Here is a 24,858-nt window from a genome sequence, read left to right as displayed (position 1 = left end):
AAAAGTGGAAAAATGGGGAAAAAAAAATGAGTAACAACATCAGGTCCTTCGGCCAATGATTGGAGCAAGGAGATACAACACTACGCTGATCACTTCAGTTTATGATAGTACAACTGTGCGTAGGCTCCAACTCTGAGGCCTTTAGAAGTATACCTGGAAAACTGGCTGAAAGTTGCTAGATGCACTTCTCTGGTGTGTTATATGTTCTGTAATTCTATATTTCTATAACCATAAAGCTCTATGACCTCAAAATGCAAGTGTAAAGAGCAGTGAGCCTATAGGGAGAGGGATAGATAGTGGATGCTGCGGATGGGCCATTTGGCCTTTGTCTGCTGTCATGTTTCTCTGTTTCTAAACTTCTTTGCTCAAAATATCAATCTAGAAGTGGTATGTTACAAGATGTTATTGCATGATAATTTCCAACAGCTAACAGGAAGGCTTTGCATTTACTGTAGGTTAATTATGATAATTAGTATATAATAACTTTAGAACCTTAGTACACTTTAGTATCTAGGACCTGCAATGACTTATCTAAAGTTTCAAGGATTGCTAGAGGCAGAAAGGGGATTTGAACTCTGGTTTTCCTCCATCAGGAGTGGTGCATCAATGTCATGGTTTTAGTTGCAAGGAACAAGCGATTGCTGTGGGAGTCACAAAGTTCCTGCCTGCTCCTGTACTGAACCCATGATATTGATGTACCAGACACAATAGCAGGAATGTGACCGGAGGATTCCTGTACACCTTGGAGAGAATGCAAAAGACAGAAACATTGGACACACATCATGGTTCTCTTTTGCTTTATAATTGCAGTTTGGTAGACTGAAAATCTTTTGGCTTAGTATCAGTGGAGTTAGAACTAGGGGTGCTAGAAATATACCAAAAGAGTAAAATAGATGCAATTTCCCAGGTCTAGAAGATCTTGAATTGGAAGGAAATGAAAAAAGATCAAGCAAGTACTCAGGACTGGAGTAATCATGTATTTTAAATATTATGCATGCCAATTTGAAAAAGATGCACACCTGAAGAAGAAACCAATGAAGTCTAATGAAAGAATGGGAACTCTATCAAAGTTTTTAAAATGAAGAATTCATTTTGCCACTGTGGTTTGGAGAATCTAAAGTTTAGAATTTAATTTAGATGTAAGGTAGCAATAAAGTCTAGTCTAAATGGGACAGAATAAGAGAGAACTTGAATCAGAATTGAAAAATGTTTCTCTCCGAATAACAGACAGAATGAAGCTGACAGAGTTAAAAAAAAACAAACAAAAAAATTAACTGCATAAGGTAATTAACATGAGGTTCCAAAGATAGTATAGTATCCAGAATAAAGCCCAAATGCTCTACAAGATATTTCTGTTTAGGTCAATGTACCGGGAAAGACAGGGAAACATGGCAAAAGCAAATAACATTGGTTTATTGCAGAAAAGGATGCCTACTAGGTGATAATAAAGAAATATGGTAGAAATACTCATGCACTTACCTTCTAAAGCATGAAAGTCTTCAATGAATGAGATGCAAAGGATCTATCTATCTATCTAATAGTCTTGGCTGTGGTTTGATGGTTCTCTGATAGGCTACTCAATGTTTGGTCAACAAAAAACATTGTTGGCTGTCTTGTGCCTGATTTCACTTATGGAAGTGCATAGGGTCTGACCAGCAATGTTCCCCTTGGAGGTTAGTGAGAGTCTTCCATTGATTATGTTCTTGCTATTGAAACTGTGACATTGCTGCATCATCACTTCCATAATAGGAATGTGGGTGATGGAGTCCACCACCAGGAAAACTAGATGCTAAAGGGAGGCAAGGAGACAAGTGAGATGGAAGGAAGAACTGTGGTGGAGGACTGTCCAACATACCTTCTAAAGCAATGGTTCCAAACTGTAAGTTAGGACCACAGATGGAGTCACTGCTTCCCTTCTCTCTGGACTTCCACTCTGACTTGTTTCCTGCAGTGTAAAGTCATCTTAAGGCTTATGAATCCATGAACATTCACAGGTCCTTAACCTTAACCAGAACTGTGGCAGAATGAGACCTGGGAGTAATCATTAGTGAAGATATGAAGGCAGCCAATCAGGTGGAGACAGTCTCATCTAAAGCTAGACAAATGCTGGGTTGCATCCGGAGAAGCTTTGTCAGCTGAAAGCCCGAGGTGGTAATGCCGCTGTACAGGTCCATGGTGAGACCACATCTGGAGTACTGTGTATAGTTTTGGAGGCCACACTATCGGAAAGATGTGCTAAGAATTGAATCGGCTCAATGATTGGCCACCAAGATGGTCTCATGGCTCAAGGATGTCCCTTATGAAGAACGACTAGATAAGTTGCACCTTTACTTTCTCGAAGAACGCAGGGAGAGGGGTGACATAATAGAGACGTTCAAATATGTTACTGGCCGCATTGAGGTGGAAGAAGATATCTTCTTCCTTACAGGCCCTATGGCAACAAGAGGGCATCCGCTGAAAATCAGGAGCGGGAGATTCCATGGTGACACTAGGAAGTACTTCTTCACCGAAAGGGTGGTCGACCATTGGAATGATCTTCCACTTCAGGTAGTCAAGGCCAGTAACGTGACTGACTTTAAGATCAAATGGGATCAACACGTGGGCTCACTTCAAAGAAGAACTTAGAAGGGAGGGTTATTTGAATGGGCAGACTTGTTGGGCCGTAAGCCCTTTTCTGCTGTCATATTCTATGTTTCTATGGTCCTAACTCTTCTTTTGTGTGGACTTCCTGTTAGACTGGAACCCAGTGGAGTATATTGGGTGAGTGCACACTGTGCCAACTGCTGCTATTGGTGCCACCGCTGACTCTGGCACTGATTTCATGCTTTGGTTAAGTGAGAGGAAAGTGGAGATTCTTTTTTGTTTTCATCATGCCTAGATATGATCGACGAATGGGCATTAAGCAATAGGTTAGTTTTAAATCCTCAAAAAATGACTGAGATTTGGATCAGAAGGACTCCCACCTTTCCTCCTGTCTCTCGGCTTTTCTGTGACAAGCCCATTGAGTTGTTAGGCACCATGTAATATCTAGGTGTACATCTAGATACGTTGTCATTTAGGAAACAGTTAACTTCTGTGACTAGATCCTGCTTCGCCAGATTCAAGCTGTTCGTCCGTATATTGATAAATCAAGTTGTGAATCTTTAATTCATGCCTTAGTAATTTCAAAATTGGACTACTGTAATATAATCTACACTGGCCTTCCAAAAGTTGATCTAAAAAAATTACAAACAGTGCAAAATACTGCTATCAGAATTCTAAACAAGGCCCTCCGATATGACCATGTAACTTCTTCTGAAGGAGCATCATTGGCTCCCCATAAAATTCCGATTAATGCACAAAGCACTGACTTTGACCTTCAACGCTTTACATTCAGGTACACCTGATTACTTATCAAAGCTCTTGGTACCATATAGACCAATTAGAAATTTACGTTCTTCTAACACTCACCAGTTGTCCCTGCCCTCGGTTCACCTGGCAAGATTGACTTCGACATGTAATTTTTTGCTTCCTTATTTATGGAATTCTCTTCCTACTGAATTATGTACTGAACTCTCCTATATTAAATTTTGAAGTCTCTTGAAAACTTACCGTTACAATTTAGCACACTCTTAGAAGAATATGAGTTTCTTGCTATAACTAGATTTTCTTGGATTAGAACCTGGGGAGGGATTCCAGACTGTAGCTTTTTTTTATATTTTATTTTTATATTGTTATATTTAATTTATCTTTCCTTTTGACAATGGAGTTCCTTTCTTTTGGGTTTTCTTTTTTTTTTTAATTTGTAAACTGCTCTGCTCTGCTGTTATTGCGAAGGGTGGTCTATAAATGCTAATTAACATAAACATTATCACATGAATATGCTGAGAAGTTCTCAGCCCAACCAAGACGAGAATGATGTGGATGGTTCAATCAATTATCTGAAACAACAGACTTTTGTTTCAGTAAATTGGAACTTAATGAAATAAGATAACACTATTTTCAACTGCAGCGGCAAAATAACACTCAGAATTTAGGAAGTTGGTTAGTTGGGCTGTGAACTTTTCAGCACCCCCCTCATACATAATCCAGATTTCCATCTCTTTCCTTCACTTTGAATTTCTTGATAAGGAAAAATATCAATGAGAAAATGACGTATTCATTTTGCATGCAAGATTTACCCGCATGAATCCCATTGGCTCCAAACTACTGATATTTCACAGATGTATTTGTGAACAGTGTCGCTGGCAAAGTGGTTTAACCACCTGCTTCTTGTAAAATCCTCCAAAGGTTATAATCCCCATAGCCTCAAAATAGTTTAAGTTCATCATATTAGAGAAAGCCTTTCGGCCTGTAGATGGAGCAAGAGCCAGTGAGAGGGTAGCTGTTTTTCAGGATCTCTGAATTTACTCTCTCTAAAGATAAGACTTTAATGTTAATTTCCACGAAACTGTTTGGTATTTGGAAATGAACAAGGCAAAAATCATCCATTCAAGTTGTGATCTCTCCTAATAATATGTTGTAAGTATTATATCTATGTATATCTCATATGAGGAAAGACTAAAACGGTTGGGGCTCTTCAGCTTGGAAAAGAAACGGCTGAGGGGAGATAGGATTGAAGTCTACAAAATCCTGAGTGGAGTAGAACGGGTACAAGTGGATCGATTTTTCACTCCGTCAAAAATTACAAAGACTAGGGGGACACTCGATGAAGTTACAGGGAAATACTCTTAAAACCAATAGGAGAAAATATTTTTTCACTCAGAGAATAGTTAAGCTCTGGAACGCGTTGCCAGAAGATGTGATAACAGCAGATAGCGTAGCTGGTTTTAAGAAAGGTTTGGACAAGTTCCTGGAGGAAAAGTTCATAGTTTGTTATTGAGAAAGACATGGGGGAAGCCACTGCTTGCCCTGGATTGGCCACCGTGAGAAAGGGCGCCTGGGTTTGATGGACCGTCAGTAAGGATATTCTTATGTTCTTATGTAGAATTTATCTTTCTGGTTTAACTCACCCTGTAATTTTCAGTATTTTAATATGTGTTACAATTTCACTTTGAAAACTATACTTCACTTATAGGGTAAACCAGGGAAACTGCATCAGATTATCTTTTCATAAGCATGATAAAGAATATGACTTTTGTGCCAGTTCCGGTATATATCCATCTCCTGTCTTGTTCGCCTTGTTTTTCCTCTTCCCACCTCACTTGCTCTGTCTCATTGTCTCTTTCCTAGTCTTCCTCTAATCTATCAAAAAATAGCAGTTATTGTCCAAAAACCTTGAGTAGAACATACTACTATTTATAATTTCTATAGTGCTGAAAGGCGTACACAACACTGTACATTTAATATTTCAGAGACGGTCCCTGCTCAGAAGAGCTTACAATCTAATATGGACAGACAGGACAATTTAGAAAGCTGCTTAATACCCATTTGTTTGTTCAAGCTTTTTAAAGCTAATATTCTGCTCCTTGAGTGAATATTTTTCTTTCTGAATATCATCTTTTTTGTGCAGGTTATTAGATTTGTGCTGCTTGATTGAAGTATAAATGAGCAGTTGAGATGTAATTTATAGGTTGAGATAGTATAATCTTGTGATTTTTGCTGATGTATGAGATTTTTATGTTGTGCAAATTTTGAAATACGTACGTAAAACTGTGAGCCGCCTTGGATAAAAGCGGATTATAAATGTATAGGGGGGTTGAGGAGTTACTTGCAGAGAGGATGAAAAGATGGACATAAGTGTCGTACAGTGAGTGGGAGTTAGGAGTTGAAAGTAACCTTGAAAAAGTGGACTTTTAGCTTGGATTTGAATACTGCTGGAGATGGAGTCTGACATAGTGACTCAGGCAGTTTGAGGCATAGGAAGAGTTGGAAGCCATTGTGCAGATTAGAATTATATTGCCAGTGACATCACTTCTTAATTATTAATGCTGTTGTTTACTTTTAGGCCCAGACCGAGATGAAATACGTTTTACTCTTCCGAAAAAAAGAATTTCTCACAGAAAGTACTGTAAGATTAAAGAACGTTTCAGCGATGGTTTTGGCCACGCAATAACATCTTGAGAGAACTGATGTACAGCGACGGAGTAGGAGGGAAGGAGATTTCAGTGCATAGAACTGTATTCCCAATCTTTCGGATCACCAGGTAAAACTTTCCCTGAGGAAATAAGTTATATAATGGATTAATCAAACCCTTTATATCAACCTATGAAACTATCCCCCTCTTTTACAAAGGTGCGCTATGTTTTTTAGCGCACGATAAACACGTGCTAAACGCTCATGCCAGCGAATGGCCACTAGGAAGGTCTCTGGACTCAAGGGTCTCTCATACGAGGAAAGACTGGGCAAATTGCAGCTGTACTCTCTAGAGGAGCGCAGGGAAAGGGGTGACATGATTGAGACTTTTAAGTACGTCACAGGTCGTGTCGAGGTGGAAAACGATATATTCCTTCCCAAGGGACCCTCGGTCACAAGGGGGCACCCGCTCAAACTCAGGGGAGGGAAATTTAGAGGTGACATCAGGAAGTATTTCTTCACAGAAAGAGTGGTAGATCACTGGAACAAACTTCCGACGCAGGTAATCAAGGCCACAAGCGTGCTCGACTTTAAGAATAAATGGGACATCCACGTGGGATCCCTACGTGGGTCGAGCAGCACTCAGACTTAATGGGGTGGGTCAGTAGAGTGGGCAGACTTGATGGGCTGTAGCTCTTTTCTGCCGTCACCTTTCTATGTTTCTATGTTTCTATGTTATCCTATGGACGCGTTAGCAGTTAGCGCATGTGTTGATTTAGTGCTCGCATTGATTTAGTAAACGCGCTCTAAAACGCTTAGCGTACCTTTGTTAAAGAGGGCAATTTAAAATGACTGAAAGTGCCTTAGGAGAGACCATAATCCATCATTTGAATGCCATTCTCTGAAGGGTTACTGAGATAGAATTGTGGGATGTCTGTAAGAATAATAGCGTATGGGTAACAGAATTCATTCAGTGGCGCAAGGATCACTTTAGGAGGCCAAAGAGTCTGTTTTGAGCATATAAAACAGTGTAAATGCCTAAATCAGAACAGAATAGTTTGGCAATTTAAGTCCAGGCATATGCAGGGCTGTAGACAAGACACGTAAGGGACAGCCCCCATCTTCAGAATGTACCATCTAATCCAAAGAAACATTTTTAAGAAATGATTTTAGGAGAAGGTATAATACAGAAATGGTTGAGCTGTAAAATTGACTTCAAAAGGACAGTTTTTAACCTAGATTTGGAGTCAAAAGATCATGCGGCAGCATCTTAGGAAGTCCTTAGAAAGAATACAGTGCTCCCCCGGTCATTTGCGGTTGGCGATTCGCGGTCCCGGTCAATCGCAGTATTTTCCGACCGCAAATTACCGGGCAGGAGAGGGCAGCCGGAGCGCCAGCGAGTGAAGGAAATCACTCGCGGTATGCTCCGACTGCCTCTTCCTGCGCTAAAGTCGGGCCTCACCAATCAGGAGCTGTGTGTCAAAGCAGCTCCTGGTTGGTGAGGCCCGACATTAGTGCAGGAAGAGGCGGTCGGAGCGTACTGCGAGGGATTTCCTTCACTTGCCGGTGCTCCGGCTGCCCTCTCCTGTCTCTCCCGCTAAAAACTGTATTTGCGGTTTTTCAAGATTCGCGGAGGGTTCCATGAATGGAACCCCCCCGCAAATATCGGGGGAGTACTGCATTAGTGTTTTCTGAGAATCTTCTCATTTCATGCGTTCGGTCTGTGGTCTCCTATGTTTCTGTTTTCTTACAGCTGATGAAGCGGAAGAAATGGCAGTCAGGAATGAAACCAGAGTCACGCAGTTCATCCTCCTCGGACTTTCTAGCAACCCAGACTTACAGATCGCATTCTTTGTGCTGTTTCTAGTGATGTATCTGCTCACCATTGCTGGGAATCTTCTCATTATGATAACCATATATGCGGACTCTCAACTGCACACTCCAATGTACTTCCTTCTCATCAACTTGTCTTTCATAGACCTGTGCTTTTCTACAGTCACCGTCCCCAGAGCCCTCGATCTCTTTCTCTCACCGAGCAAAACCATCTCTTTCACTGACTGCATGACTCAGTTATTTTTTATACATTTCATCGGGGGTGCAGAATGCTTTCACCTGATCCTGATGGCTTTTGACCGCTATGTTGCCATCTGCAATCCTTTGCGTTATACCACAATAATGACCAGACGCGTCTGCCTCCTGATGGTGATCTCTACGTGGATAGGTGGTTTCATTCATGCATTCTCGCAGTCACTCCCAATAATCCAGCTGCCTTTCTGTGGTCCTAATGAGATTGATCATTTCTTTTGCGACGGCCCCACCTTATCTGTGTTGGCTTGCTCTAACACCTTTATCAGTGAAAGAGCTGATATGATCAACAGCGGATCCTTAACCGTGGGTGGTTTATTGCTGGTATTGATATCTTACGCATACATCCTCTCCGCTGTCTTAAAAATTCGCTCAGATGAGGGAAGACGGAAAGCCTTCTCGACCTGTGCCTCTCACCTTCTGGTGGTCATTTTGTTCTATGGCCCCATTGTATTTAGCTACATGAGACCGTCGGTTATATTTGCAGCTGACAAACCACTCTCTGTTTTTTACACCACCGTGACCCCTTTCCTAAATCCCTGCATTTATACTCTCAGAAACGAGAAGGTAAGAAGTGCCATGAAGAAGCTGAGAGGCAGGAAAGTGTCCTTTCTGGAGACGCTTATAAACTGATTTTCTGCCCTTTTAAGAAAGACATCCTTGTGTAAATCAAATGCTGTCACTGACTGATGCATTCTTTTGCATTTACTCTTTAAAATTCTGATTATTTTTCTATTGATTTTATTTTAAAATAAAATTTCTGTTGAAAGATTACTCACACGATACACTGAATAAAATTTGCTGTTTTTTTTTAGTGAAATGTGAGACTGTCTCCTGTCACGTCCCCACGAGTATCTAATAACCTTGATTTATGTAAATAGATGCACATTAACTTGTACTGATTATGTTTATTACCTTTATTTAGACTCATTAGCAGTTATGTGCTAGGAAACTTTATTGATTAAATATACTTTGGCTATTGCATGCTAACTTTTGTTATCAAGAACTCACTCAATGTGTGATTTACAATACAAATATTGTACGGCAGTCCTTGTCTTGAAACCAGTACGCAGATGTGCCTTTAACAGCTTTGGATGTGAGAAAATTTGATGTCTGTCCCCCATCCTTATCAGATCCCTTTCACTCACTCCGTCTCCTATACTGTCCCTTATCCCCTCCTATCACCTTCTTGTGTGCCCTGCTTATTTCTGAAGTCTAGAAATGTATATGGGGCACCTGAAATATCCAGCAGATTATATTTCACATGGATTTTTTCCTACCTATGCGCTTGAAATAAAAGAAATCCTGTTTAGTTTTATCAGAATTTGCTCAGCGGTCCTTAAAGATCTGGACAATTGTTTGAGATGAATGAAGAGCAGAGACAGTGTTTGCTTGTGAAATAATTATTTCGATGTTATTATACCTAAGCAAATAAAGACCTTTTTTTTTCTCTCTCTGCAGGTCTGAAGCTTTGCTTCTTGCTTCTGTGCTTCAATAAAAAAAATGTGACTATCGGTTCTTGTTTATACTGATAGAAGCTAGCAAGTGATAATTTGACAAATGGTAAGTTTAACACTGAGGAAACTGGGAACATGAGCTTTCTAAACGGTTAGGTGAGGAAAACCTCCTTACAAGCTACAAGGGTGCTTTAAGAAGTTTGGTAAATTTCCATGAGATGGCGCCACAGTCAATGAAACTTGCACAGCCCCAGTGGCATAGCGAGGGTGAGAGGCACCTGGGGAAGTCACAACCCTCCCCCACCCTCTTCCCCACCCCCTCCTGCCGCACACGGGCCACTTCCCTTCCCCGTACCTCTGGAACTCCCAACCTGCTGTCGTACCAGCGTCGGCTTGTCCTCTGATGTCACTTCCTAGATGCGGGTCCAGGAAGTGACATCACGGGAAGAGCTGATGCTGGCACAACAGCAGGCTGGGGGTTTCTGTTCACACCAGGAACGTTACAGAGGTACAGGGAAGGGAAGTGGCACGGGGGTCGGAGAGGAAGATGGGTACCTGTGCCCTCACCAAGACAGCGCCCGAAGTGGACTGCCCTTCCTGGTCCGCCCTTACTATGCTACTGCATAGCCCTCAATGGAGACTATGGGGCTCATTTTCAATAAAGATAGATGTCTAAAAGACACACTTGGATGTCTTACTAGTCAAAACATCCAAGTGCACATTCTTGAAACAGACTTTCTAGACATCTTTCTGGTCACTGCCTCTCCAGTGCATCTAAATCTTAAGGGCTTAGGACTTGGACATTCTGCAGGGGTAATCAAACTTTTAACAAAATGTCCAGGGCACCATTTAGATGTTTGGGGCTAGACCTGTTTTAAAAATGAATAAGGACCAAAAAGGTGCTGCCGCATGGCAAACGCTCCAGTGCCCATTAAATTCCTATGGGCACCGTAACAATTACCGCAACAGAAGCCACGATAGTGGCTTTGTAAAAGGAGCCCTTAATGCCTCTTAAGGTCAGGAAAGGTGTTATAAAACTTCTGAACAAAGACTAAGTTCTTCAACACGTTTGCCTTCCTCTGGATCACCGCAAATAATTTCCACCAAGCTCTTTTGAACGGGACTGAATTGGCCTTAATTTCTCCTTCGTTATGGACTCTGGCAATCCAAAATAACTTTTAAAGATGAAGGCTATCAACTTGGGGCTACTATTAAGATTTTGCTGTTAAACTGGGTCATTAGTAACTGGATATCATTGCATAAACTAGCACAAATTAGTGGCAAAATAACCCATCAATGCTATCCCACTTCCCCTCTTATTGTGAAGAGTTTCAGGTAACAAGAGCTGAGATTGTGACATCATAATGCCTCATTCCACCAATGCCTAAGAGCCAGCCTCATCAGTGATGTCACAATGGCTTAATTGCCCTATACTTGACTCACGTAAGAACACACTGGGACAGACCGAAGGTCCATCAAGCCCAGCATCTGGATTCCAACAGTGGCCAACCCTGGTTCCATGAACCTAGCTAGATCCCAAGTAGTAAAAGTGGTTACAGTGTCTGGTAACCAGAGCTGAGATTGTGATATCATAATGTCTCATTCTACCAATAAGAGCCAACCTTATCCATAATGTCACAATGCCTTGATTGTCCTATACTGGTCTCACTTTCATTACATACAGGAGTGATTTCGATTTCTAGAGACATTTCTTTTTTCTTTAATTAAGGGGGAGTTACCTCGTATCAACTTGGGCTCTTGCTAAGAAGTGTCATTTAACTGTTAACCCCAGTTATTAGTAACTAGGTCTCATTGCATAAAATGGGACCTGTGCTAAAATAACATGACTTAAGGTAAAATAGCCCATCTTAACAGTATCCTAAATTGATAACTTCCCCCCTTAATGTGAAAAGTTTCAGCCTCTCATAACCAGAGCTGGTATTGTGACATCATAATGCCTCATTCCACCAATGCCTAAGAGCCACATCCAGCCATTGGATCGTCCAGACCGCTATGCCATCTATCTTTATACTCCATTCTCATCCCAAAATTCACCCAAGTCAAAAACGCCTAGAACAAGACCTTTTGGATGTGGGATGGGTTAGCAAAGATATTGAAGAGAATTGACTTAGTAGAGAAAGAGAGATTGTTCACCCTCTCCAAGGTGAAGAGAACGCTAAAGTTAGAAGGGAAAAGATTCTGTACAAATGTAAGGACGTTCTTCTTCACCCAGAGAGTGGTAGAAATCTGGAACGCTCTTCTGGAGGCTGTTATAGGGAAAGCACAAGACAAGGTTGGATAAGTTCCTATTGGAACAGAGCATATGCAGGCAAGGCTAGACTCAAATAGGGCAGTGGTCTTTGACCTAAGGGCCGCCGCGTGAGCAGACTGCTGGGCATGATGGACCACTGGTTTAACCCAGCAGCGGCAAATCTTATGTTCCTTCTTAATGACACATGGCAGCACAGTAGTGGGGCACCTTACAGGGCACTGCTGTGAACTTCACAAAAATGGTGCCACATAAACATCTCACCACAATTCCCTTTTAGGTCATGATTAACCCACCCAAACACTCCCAAAACCAACTATACTACCTGTCTACCACCCCAATAGCCCTTATGGCTGCAGGTGTCACCTATATGGCAGTAGAGTAGGGTTTTGGGGGGTTTGGGTGGGTGTACATGTTTCCTAATGAATGTAGTGGTTAGAGTTGCTTATGGGCCTGGGTCCTCCTCTCTATGGTTCACTAGTCCAGCCCACCCCCCAGACTACATAAGCCACCTCTGTGCAGCTCTACTAGGCTTTCCTATGCTAGGTGCTGATGTTCTAGAGGCAGGTTTTTATTCCAAAATTTATGGCAGTGGGGGAAGGGGGTTCAGTGATCACTGGGGGAGTGTGCGTGGGCCTGTACTTTGTGTCTACAGTGGTTATCTGGTCACTTATACCTGTTTTTAGATCACCTAAGTCACAATGTATAAGTTCTATCTCGGAAGTCTCGAACTTTCGATTATCACTGCAGGACGATTAAGTCTAGGTTGGCCCACATCCCGTTTACCTCCTGCCCTAACCACTGCTTCAAAAATGCCCCTATTCACTCTGGGCATACCACAGCACTGAAAAGGCCTAAGATGTTTTTAGATACATCTAAAACCCGTTTTGATTATCAGCACTTGAACGACCTGTCTTTTTGATCATCTAAGTGCCGATTTAGGTGGTTTTTTTAGATGTATTTCCATTTCGATTATGTACCTCACAGTCTCTGTTTCCACCACTTCCTCTGAGAGACTGTTCCACGCATCTATCACCTTTCTTTAGATTACTCCTGAGTCTATCACCTCTTAACTTCATCTTATGCCCTTTCATTCCAGAGCTTCCTTTCAAATGAAAGAGACTGGTAGCTACTCTTTGGGCTTCTGCTAGGTACTTGTAACCTGGGTTAGCCACTATTGGAAACAGGATGGACCTTCGATCTATCTTAGTATGGCAATTCTTATAGTCTTAGCCATTCAAATTATAGGTCAGGCATTCAAATAGGGTCACAGAAACAGAGCTGATACCAAGTTTACCAAGTTTAAACTAAACTAAACTAAACCTTAAGTTTGTATACTGCATCATCTCCAGAATGATAGAGCTCGGCACGGTTTACAGGTAATTCAATAAATGAGGGAAGGACATAATAAGAAATTAGAGGTTATGAAGAGGATAGCTAGCTTTAAATTTTAAATAGATAGCTCTACGATTTGGAGAAAAGCCAGGTTTTTTCACTATTTGATATACTAACTATCGACTAGTATCTGGTCGGTTTACAATGCTAAAATTAGGATAAAAAAGAAAAAAACAAAAGAGGATTGTATATAAATAACATAGATATTAGATGAGACATTTATTGAATTTGATACAAGATCCCCCCTCTCTTGCCCTCTACTGTAACTTGTGCCCTGCAGTGGCAATCAGCTTCAGACATTCACAGGTACTCCACCTCCTCTTCTATGGGCCTTCTCATTTAGACTGGAAACTACTGGAGTGTACTGGAGTTTGTGAGCAGCTTGTATTTACTGGGACAACCACTCTTGTTGTCACTCATGTCAAGCTTTCAATTAGTGAAGGAAAAACCGAGGTCTGCTATTTTGTCATCATCTATGGTCACATGAACTGGTAAATATTAAAAAGGGAGTTATAAGGGATAAAAGGTTGGGATCCTGTGTTCTTAGGTGTTCCAGAATCTGATACCTGGGTTCCTATGATAGGAGAAGATGCAGCGATATTGCCGTAACAATGGTGAAAGGTAGGGAGACTGGGGGACTCAAGGAACTTGTTTGATTGATATTGAAACTGTGGCATTGCTGCGCCTCCCCCCCCCCCCCCCCGAAGGCAGGACTATGGATGGCAGACTCCTTTTGGGGTTCAGGAGCAGTATCAATGCTTGGGAGTTGGGCAACAAACATGAGGAAATGGGTAAGAATGGAGAGAGGCCAAGAATACCCTTCTGTTGAATTTTCAGTCACAAATGGAATAATAAAATATTATGATAAGTCTTTGGTTTGTAATGCTGACATAACTATTACGTTAGAGATTTCTATTCCGCCATTGCCTTGTGGTTCAAGGCTGATTACAAAAGAATTACAAAAAAGGTATTACATGAAGAAGATATCTGGTAATTTCTAGGGCAGATACGGAGTAGATGAGGTTGCTTTGGGGAATTGGGATTGTATTAGGGAATGGTATTGGAAAGTGGGAAGGAGCTCACGGTATTAAGTTGTTTGCAGGAATTTCTTGAAGAGTAGAGTATTTATTTCTTTTCTGAATGTTTTGTAGTCTGGAGTCATGATTAGTAGACTGGAGATTTGTTTGTCGAGTTTTGCTGCTTGTGTGGCTAGGAGGCCATCATATAGTTTTTTCCGTTTGACTTCTTTGATTGGAGGGTACGTGAATGGAGTGTGGATTTTCCTATGTCTAGTTGATGTAGTTTGGATGAGACGGTTGTTCAGGTAGATTGGGCTATTGCCGTTTATGGTTTTAAATAGTAGACAGTAGAATTTGAATGGTATTCTATGAAGTATGAAAAACAATCACTCGAAAGTGAATAGAGGTCCTTAGCTAGTGTTCCTTCCATGGGGGCTGGTGATAATACTGTTGCCCCAGCTACAATGGTAGAAAACTTTAAGAGACTGATGATTAAGAAAGACTGCATATCTCCTTTCTTATGACTTAAATCCTAACTCTTTGAATTTTCACAACAAGAACAAAAATCAGTGAGAAAATGACCTGTATTAAATTTTCATGGAAGATTTAGCCACATGAACTCAATAAGTTCTGAACTACTGCTGGATTTTTTTTTTTTCCAACGTTGCTTAACCACCTGCTTCTTTTCAGATTCTCCAAAGACTATAATCTCAGGAGCCCCAAATACAGTTTAAGTTCACGTCATTGCTCTGTACTGGAGAAAGCCAGGAGGCTTTAGGTGTTGGCAGAGCTAGTGAGGCAGAGATGGTCTACGCTCATATTCTCTAGAATTTCTGAATTTACTGTACCCAGAAATGATACATTATGAGAATTTTCAGGAATATGCTTTATGTTTGGAATGTGCAAGGCAAAAATCATGCATCCATGTCACAATCTCTCCAAATAATATGTTGTAAGTATCTATCTCTTTTTGATTTTATCTTTATTGTTTACCCTCCATATAATTTTCAGTTTTTAAAATGTTAAGGTGTCATTTTGAAAATATTCTTCACTTTCAGGATAAAGCTGGGAAACACAACAATAATATCTAATTAGGTGCAAGTATATATTTGTCTCTTGTCTTGTTGGTCTTACTTTTCTGTCTCACACCTCAGCTTTTGTATCTCATTCTTTCCAACTCTTTCATCAATATATCAAAAGAGAACAATCATTGCCGAAGAAAATGCAAGTAGACCATCAAGTTAAAAAAGGAAGAATGGGAAGGTAGCTGTCAGATTGGAATTGTGTTACTAGTGTCGTCATTTCATAATTACATAACCCTTAATTCTATCATTTACTTTTAGACCCAGGCAGAGAAGATTTGTGAGATAATGAAACGTTCCATCATTGTTGTTATCCAGGTAATTGAATAACGTTTTGAGAGAGCTGAAGAACTTTCTTTGAGGATGGGAGAAGGAGGCCAGTGGATAGCACATGGTAAGTAGACGTCATGTGGGAAAAGTGCTGATCTGAGGGTTTGTGCTGATATTAATTTGATTACAAATGGAAAGAACTTTATTCACAATCTTTTTTCTATCAACTTATGAAACTATGGGCACCTTAGTAAAACAGGAGGTATGTTTTAAAGGCCCTAAAATAGAATGGAATAGAAGACAGAACACAAGAGACTAAAGTTATCTGGCATTTTCAGTCTTTACTACAATGTCTCATTTTAAAAATACTCCTACAATTTACAGACACATAAAAGAGAAAGTCCCTGCTCCACTGAGCTTACAATGTAGTGACGAAAAAACATAAAGATAAATCAATTTCTAGACAGCATAACCTCACAGTTCTATGCGGTTTACAAAAGACTAAAAATAAAATAACATTTGGAATAGGAATGAAATTAATTACCTAAGAACCTAGAAAACAAATACGTTTTCAAGTGTTTACTAAATTCCAGATTGAACGATGAAATGTGAGTATGTAGGTAGATATATTACAGAGATGTAAAAATGACCTCAAAAGAATTTTACATAAGAACATAATTACTGCCATACTGGGACAGACTGAAGGTCCATCAAGCCTGTTTCCAACAGTGGCCAACCCAGATCCCAAGTACCAGGCAGAAACTCAAAGAGTAGCATCATTCTAGAGCTGAGATTCTGATGTCATAATGCCTCATTCCACCAATGCCTAAGAGCCAAACTCATCTGTGATGTCATAAAAGCTTGATTGCCCTAGACATGACTCACTTAAGAACATAAGAATTGACGTACTGGGACAGACCAAAGGTCCATCTAGTTCCTGTTCTAGCAGTGGCCAACCCAGGTCACAAGAACCTATCTAGATCCCAAGTAGTAAAATGGATTTTATGCTGCTTATCCTAGGAATAAGCAGTGGATTTCCCCAAGTCATCTCAATAATCTTTTAGGAAATTATCCTAGCCTTTTTTTAAACCCCACTAAGCAAACTAATTTCACCACATTCTCTGGCAACAAATTCCAGAGTTTAATTCCACATTGTGTGAAGAAATACGTATTTTCCCTGGTTTGTTTTAAATCTACTACTTAGCAGCTTTATCGCATGTCCCCTAGTACTAGTATTTTTGGAAAGCGTAAACAAGCGATTTGCAACTACCCTTTGCACGCCACTCAGTATTTCATAGACCTCTAAATATCATCCCTGAGCTAAGCTATGATTTGAAAAAGACTAGACCAGGGGTGGGCAAGCACATTCCTCAAAGGCCTCATCCCTCCAAGATTTTCACAGTGAATATGCGTGAGATTTATTTGCAAGTATTGCTTCCATATTAATAGTGGAACTTTTAAAAACACAGCTGGGTTGTAGCCTTAGGGGAATGTAGTAGACCACATCTGAACTAGAGATAGAGCATGAAACAGTAATTCAGGAAGACCTTAAAAAGAAAATTATTGTTCTCTGGCTATCTGTCTCGGTTCATTTATTTGTTCTATTGTCTCTTGTGTTTCTGTTTTTCTACAGTTGATAAAGTGGAAGGAGTGGCAGTCGGGAATGAAACCAGAGTCACACAATTCATCCTCCTCGGACTTTCTAATAATCCAGGCTTACAGATTATATTCTTTCTGCTGTTTCTAGTGATGTATCTGGGCACCATAGCTGGCAATCTTCTCATTATGACAACCATATATGTGGACTCTCAACTGCACACTCCTATGTATTTCTTCCTCAGCAACTTGTCGTTCATAGATTTGGGCTTTTCCACAGTTACTGTCCCCAGAGCCCTTGTTCATTTTCTTTTTCCTAGAAAAACTATCTCTTTAAGTGACTGCATAGCTCAATTGTTTTTCATGCATTTCATCGGGGGTGCTGAAAGCTTTCTCCTGGTCCTGATGGCTTATGACCGCTATGTTGCCATCTGTAATCCTTTGCGTTATACCACAATAATGAACAGACGAGTCTGTCTCCTGCTGATGGGTTCTTCATGGGGAGGTGGTTTCATTCATGGCTTCGGTCAGGCTTTTCCAATAGTTCAGCTGTCCTTTTGTGGTCCTAACGAGATCGATCATTTCTTTTGCGAAGGCCACGCCTTATCTGTGTTGGCTTGCTCTAGTACCTTCTTCAGTGAAATTGTGGATAGGGTCAATGGTGGAATATTAGCAATTATTTGTTTCTCAGTGTTGGTCGTATCTTACACATACATCATCTCCACTGTCTTAAAAATACAATCAGCCGAGGGAAGGCAGAAAGCTTTCTCTACCTGTGGCTCCCATCTCTTGGTGGTCACTTTGTTTTATGGTCCAATTGTCTTTCTCTACATGAGACCGCCAGTAATATTTGATGCTGACAAACTGCTTTCTGTTTTTTACACAATCGTGACCCCTTTGTTAAACCCCTGTATTTATACTCTCAAAAATGAGAAGGCGAGAAATGCTATGAAGAAACTGGGAGGTAGGAAAGTGTCTTCTCTTAGGACAAATAAGAACTGATTTACTGTCCTTTTATAGTAATTCATTCCTGTGTAAATTGTTTGCTCTCACTGATGAATGTATGTCCTTTAATCTACACTTTACAATTCTGATTATTTTTTACTTAAGGCCCTCTTTTAAGAAGCCACGTTAGCCTTTTCTGCTTCTCTCTTTGGCGGCATTAGCTCCGACGCTCACAAGAAGTCAATGAGCATTGGAGCTTTTACTGCCTTGGCCTGCAATAAAAAAGCTTAATGCAGTTTCATAAAAGGGGGGGGGATACATTTTTAAGGATGTTTTTTTTTTTAAATAGATGGCAAACCTGAATGAATTTTGCTGTTCTTATTGTAAAGTGGGAGCTATCTCCAGACACAACCCCTGTGGAATCCAAGAACTCTGATTTGTGGAAATAAATGCATATTGAACTTGTATTGAATTTTTTTTTTTTGCATATTCTCCAGCAGTTTTCTTCCAAGACACTTTGGGCCTGATTCTCTATAGAACACCGATCTCGGTGGATGCCTAAAAGGTGGCCGCTAATTGCATGTCAATGAGACATTGGCTTCCTATAGAGAATCACGTCTATATCGTTGAACAGACGCCTTAAATGTAGGCCAGTATTTTGCAGGGCTACATTTATGACATCTGTCTCGTGCTTACGGAGAAGTGCAGGGTTGCTTAAGCATGCCCAAGGCAACTTTCAGGTGAAACCATGCCCATGCCCTGCCGTGATTCTCACCCCAAAGTGCTGCGGTTCGATGGGGGTGGACAATCACCATCACAGCAGGAGAGATGAGCCATCTCGCTTGCTGCGATCCACCCCCCCCAGCAATGATCGGGGCAGGAGGGAGCCCAAGCCCTCCTGCCCAAACAACCCCCATCCTCCCTGACACAATCGGGGCAAGAGGGAGCCCAAGCCCTCCTGCCCCTGTGACCCCCTACCCCCAACCCCCACTAAAATACGGGCAGGAGGGATCCCAGGCCCTCCTGCCCCGATGAAGCCCCCCACATAGGGCCCCCCGCACCACTGATTGGTCCCCCAAACACCCCCCAACCCACTGACCCGCGAGATCTCAGACAGATTTGAATACCAAGGTTAGAATCTTAAATTATACTCTCCAAACAATTGACAACCAATTATTTAATTGGTTCCTAAATGTGATTGACACATGGCTAGCACTGTTTTTGTAAGCAGCTGATGATTTAGGCGCCATTTACAGAATCTGGCCTAGACTCTCCAGAGAATTTGATTGCTAAAATAGTATATGTAAAACTCTCACCCCAAATTGGCTGGAGGGACGCCCACTCCCTCCTGCCTGAGGACACCCCTCCAACACCCCCATACCCAAAATCAGCAGGATATTTGCCCACTCCCCTTGCTTGAATGACCTCCTCCACAACCCCCATATCTTGAATGGTGGCAAGAGGGATTCCCACTCCCTCATGCTAAATCAAAACAAAGTAATGGGGGAAAACAAAAAATTTGGTACTCTATCTATTAGAGTGATTAAAGGGAGTAGTATATCAATACTAGCATAGAATCACTCCTTTAATACTGTAGATACTTTTCTTATGCCCCCGTTCCCAGTGTACCCTGGTATGCACTGAGAGGGGCCCAAGACTCTGATTATAGTATATCTGTTGAATATATATAAGGAGTGATTTTATGCTAGTTTTGATACACTCCCTCATGCTGGCAGACCCGACTCTTCAAAATTGTGGGCCTTTCCCTTTCCAGTGTACCCTGCGATACTGGGAGGGGCCTAAGACTATGATTGGCCCAGGTACCTAAGGTCCCTTAGGCATCTGGACCAATGAGGGCTTTTGGCCCCTTCCCAGTGTACCCTGGGATGCACTGAGAGGGGCCCAACTCTGATTAGCCCAGGTGGGCAGGTGGGAATGGCCTTAGCTGCCTGGGCCTTAGACTTGGATATGTGAACCTTTAATTTCCTTTAGGCATCAAAATTTTAGCCAGTAAAAATGTATGCCTGAAGGGAGGTAAGATGAGAGATATAATTGCAGAGAGATGATACAGCTAACAGAGGAAGGAGAAACATACCTATTAAAATAATAGCAGAGTATAGTTCAGGACCTCAAATGGAGTCACAGAAACAGACTCTTCCATCTCTCTCTGGACCTCCATTATGATTTGTACCTTGTAGTGTCAGACATCTTAGAAAACATGGGCTCATGAGTCAATAAAATATCACAGAATCTATAACCTCCTTCTATGAGTTCTTCCTGTTAGACTGGAAACCAGTGGATTGCACTGGGTTCTGCAAGTAAACATTAATCCAAAGTGCCCTGGCAGGTAGCACCACTGATACTGCCACATGTATCATGCTTTCAATTAGTGAGAGTACACTTACATACGATCACATGAATTTTTAAATGTTAAAGGAGTTTGTATTGGATAAAAGGTTGGGATGTACTGTTGGTAGGAGTGAAGGAATCTGTCACCTGTGGTCCTTTGGTTAGGGGAGATGCAGCAGTATTATGATATAAATGGTGAAGGGTAGGGAGGTCCTCTGGGAAACTTGAAATAATTAACACAAATACACAATTGGGTGTTCAAAATATATGAGCAAAAGCAAAAAACACCCAAAAAATTAGCACAAAAAGTACTATTTTTAGCAGAGGAGATGGATCTCAGAGACCTAATTTCAGGCAGTAGACTCCTAGTATGTATTGCAGGTCAATATCTCAATCATCGGCCCAAACTCCCAATCTTAATCAACTTAAATATTTTTAAAAGTTTTTATAAATAGTTGTAACATTTTTTAACTTTATATAATAAATAAAAGATAGCACCTATAATTTCAAAAAGCAGTTATCTTTGTAAATGCCGCTGAAAGTGAATGGCATTGCTCAGTGAAATTCTGCCTCAGGGTTTTGCAGCCTCATTTCAATATCACAGCCATTGCAGATGCTGGGAGATTTGGCAGTCATGACCCAACAGTCCACTTCATAATTGTCTGGCCTCATTTATGTGCAAAGTTGCAACTGAGTGTTTGGTGAGTGTACCCAATTATGGATGATTGATATGGTTTGATTAACGTGTAATGATGTTTTGGAACAGCTGAAATAGCTCTGACTTTAAAGGACATAGCTGGGAGAGCTCTGCCTCCCTGGTACTCTCAATCTTCGACTACTGCGATGCGATCTTGCTGGGCATTCCAAAGTACGTGATTAGACAGATCCAAATAGTACAAAATGCATCAGCTAGATTTCTGCTGGGAAAATCAAAGCAGACAAGTGGCCACCCCACTACTGAAAGAGTTACACTGGCTCCAATTGAAAGAAGGATGAAATTCAAGAGCATGTTGTTGACACACAAAATCATTCATCCGTCAGAGCCGCAGTACATAGCAACCATACACCAACACGTGTCCTACATTCGAGCCAAGAATACCTACTAGAAATACCTTCCTTCCGAGACATCAGATACAAGAGTGTCAGGAAAAGAATATTCTCAGTGATGATCCCAATGTGGTGGAACTCCCTTCCAAAGGAATTAAAACTAGAAAAGAACACCAAAAAGTTCAAGAAAGGAATAAAGATGATACTCTTCACAGAACACTAGCAAATAAAGAAACATTTAGGTATGAGGAATAACAACATAGCGGAAACAGCGGGCTATCCCCACCCCACATGGAAATCAAAAGGGTGAATTCACAAATAATACAAAGAAAGACAAGTATATGACAATACAGAAACAATAATTATCGTATATCTATATAGATGGTATAAATAGGTAAGATTCACATATATTTAGCTCATGTAACACCACTACTGAAGCTCATGCATTGTAACATCTTTACTGAAACTCACGTAAACTACTCAGAATTGACTCCCCAGTCATTAGTGGCAGTATAGAAGCTTCCAATAAATAACAATAAAAACAGCTGGAAGAGCTCTGCCTGGGATGGACACAGCTAGAATAGCTCTGTCTCAGATAGACACAGCTGGGAGAGCTCTGCCTAGGATGGACACAATTGGGAGAGCTCTGTCTGTCAAAAACCACTTTGAGGGAACGTGGGTGAGGGAGTAGAGTAGTGGAATGGAGAAGCATGATTGCTGGGGCTGAGTCTAGGTATCAGAGCTGTCCATGATTGAAATTGAGATATTGCCTCACCAACCTAGATGGTAGGAATGTGGACGCCACATCCCTGAGCACCTTAGGAAGAATGTTTGCTAGAGCTGGATTGAAATGTTTTAGAGCTGAACCAAAGACAGGAGAAAATGAGTGGGGATGGGTGGGGGATGGGTGGGGGATGGGTGGGAGCCCATATACCTATAAAAATGAACTTTGGTTTGTAATGCTGACATGCAACGATCAATCCCTCAAAAATGTGCTATGTCCATAGTGTTCCTACCATGGGGGCTGGCAATGATAAACAAGGGAATTCAAATAATCAAAGGTGATAAACTTTATATTCACTGATCACCTTAAAATACCATATTATTTTGAATATATAAATTATAACTACACATTCAGCTGGTGCTTAATAGTGAACACTCAGACCCACAACTTAATCCCAGTGAAAAATCACAGGGTAGCTGTGTATAGAGACCATCATAGTTGTTCACAGTCTCACCCACCAGAACCATACACCATAGTTCAAACAATACCAATTATTAGACAAACAGTCGGTAAACTCAATATAACAGCACAGAAAAAGGAACTGGTGGGTGTATTAGCTGAATTTGTTATTTGCCATAATTATTTTCATTTTGAAAATAAGTACTTTATATAGACTAAAGGAGTGACGATGGGGGCTACTGTGGCTCCGTCAGTCGCATGCCTCTATATGTCTAATTATGAGGAGCTGCATGTATACACATCTCGGTGGTTCAGTAAAGTTGGCTTTTGGAGGAGATTTATTGATGATATTTTCTATGTGTGGAATGAGGAGGGTTATGAACTGGAAGAATTTTTTGAAGAGCTTAATCAGATGGATTTTAATATAAAGCTAACCCATATTGTTAGCAGTGACATTATATCCTTCTTAGATATACAGGTAATGAAATTTGATAAAGATTCGGTAGTACAGTATGAGACTACTCTTTTCAGGAAACCTACTGATCGTAACATGCTCCTGCATTACAATAGTTTCCATCCAAAGCCCCTCCGGGATAGTATCCCGGTGGGACAGTTTTTGAGACTGAGGAAGGTCTGCTCAGGCCATGCAAATGTACGGGAAGTTTGTGGAGCGAGGTTATCCATCTAGGGTGGTGAAATTGGCTTGGAAAAGAGCTCGTAACTGCCGATGTGAATGGTTGTTTCACCCGCAGGTACGTAGGAGAGAAGGGGCCACAGTGTGTGTACTGCCGTATTCTAGTCAGAGTCATCAAATTAAACAGATTATCCTCAAGCATTGGTCAGTGTTGCAGGTACATGAGGGTATGAGGGAAGTTCTCCAGTTCGCCTTCACACACGGGCGTAATCTGTCTGAGATTCTCAAACACAGAGAGTATACACGATAGCCCATAGTGGGTCCTCATGTTAGTTGTCAGCAGTGTGTATATTGCCCCCACATCCTGAACACTGACCATTTGCTTATTCCTAGATCAGGGGGTAAGAAATTCTATTTATGAACTGGGACGAATGTCAATCTCTTGCAATAGTATATTGTATAGTATGCCCTTGCAGTCTGTACTATATAGGACATACACGATGTGTGGTGAAAATCCGCATAGCTGAGCATCTGAGCAATATTCGTTGCAAACGAGATTCAGCTCCCCTGGTTAGCCATTGGCTTGAAAAGAATCATACGGCTGAAGAGGTGAAGTACACAGTGCTATTGCGTGCTTATAAGGATACTGGGAATGTATCTCAGTATTTGCTGTACCAAGAACACAAGTTCATTTTTCAGTGGCACACCCTGGCCCCGGCAGGGTTAAACAACGAAATTGACTGGTTCAAGATTTAGGGGTTTTGAGATGCACACCAGTGACATCCGTTGTGACGTCGGCATCATGGAAATATTTTAGGGGTGTGGCCTGCTGGTGTGTAACGTGACGCCAGCAGCGTGTCTGTTCGCAGGATGGAGTTCTCTTCCCGGTAAGCTGTAGGCAGGGATTGTAATTTGTATTATGAGGATGGGAGTTGTTTGTATAAGAGATTTGGTTGTGTGCTGGTGGACTCGGTGTTGATTAGAATTAGTCATTTTGTTTGTAGCACTCCTCCTGAAGAAGCCAACCGGTGAAACCTAGATTGGGGAGTCGGTGAATATGTATTTATTCAGTTCAAGTATCTAAGGCAGCTGTAATGATTATTTCCCACCACATACCAAGATAAATTACATTTTATTTCATAAAGAGATGATTGGTATTGTTTGAACTATGGTGTATGGTTCTGGTGGGTGAGACTGTGAACAACTATGATGGTCTCTATACACAGCTACTCCGTGATTTTTCACTGGGATTAAGTTGTGGGTCTGAGTGTTCACTATTAAGCACCAGCTGAATGTGTAGTTATAATTTATGTATTCAAAATAGTATGGTATTTTAAGGTGATCAGTGAAAGTGATGATATAATTGCACCATCTACAATGATAGAAGCCTTAGAAGGAAAGATTACTAAGAAAGAATGCAAATCTCTGTTCTCTGCATGAACTCAAATCCTAACTCTTTAAAAATAAAACTGAGTAGCTTTGAATGCTGAGAACCAAAAAACAATCAGTAAGAAAATGCACTGTATCAATTTC

At 41.1% G+C, this 24,858-nt stretch overlaps 2 protein-coding genes across 2 annotated transcripts; both read left to right on the top strand.

Moving 5' to 3' along the window:
• The first annotated feature begins 7,764 nt into the window (after positions 1–7,764).
• Positions 7,765–8,712, top strand: LOC117350507 (olfactory receptor 4E2-like). The gene has a single exon (XM_033924803.1). It carries the CDS (start codon positions 7,765–7,767, stop codon positions 8,710–8,712), a length of 948 nt encoding a protein of 315 aa, XP_033780694.1.
• A 5,099-nt stretch (positions 8,713–13,811) lies between these two features.
• On the top strand, positions 13,812–18,169 carry LOC117350506 (olfactory receptor 1509-like). Its single transcript, XM_033924802.1, has 2 exons — positions 13,812–13,821; positions 17,205–18,169. Exons 1-2 carry the CDS (start codon positions 13,812–13,814, stop codon positions 18,167–18,169), a joined length of 975 nt encoding a protein of 324 aa, XP_033780693.1.
• The last annotated feature ends 6,689 nt before the right edge of the window (positions 18,170–24,858 follow it).

The sequence above is a fragment of the Geotrypetes seraphini genome, chromosome 16 (genome assembly GCF_902459505.1).
Source record: "Geotrypetes seraphini chromosome 16, aGeoSer1.1, whole genome shotgun sequence".
In the NCBI taxonomy this organism is placed as follows: Eukaryota; Metazoa; Chordata; class Amphibia; order Gymnophiona; family Dermophiidae; genus Geotrypetes; species Geotrypetes seraphini.
This window is presented reverse-complemented; position numbering and strand designations above follow the sequence as displayed.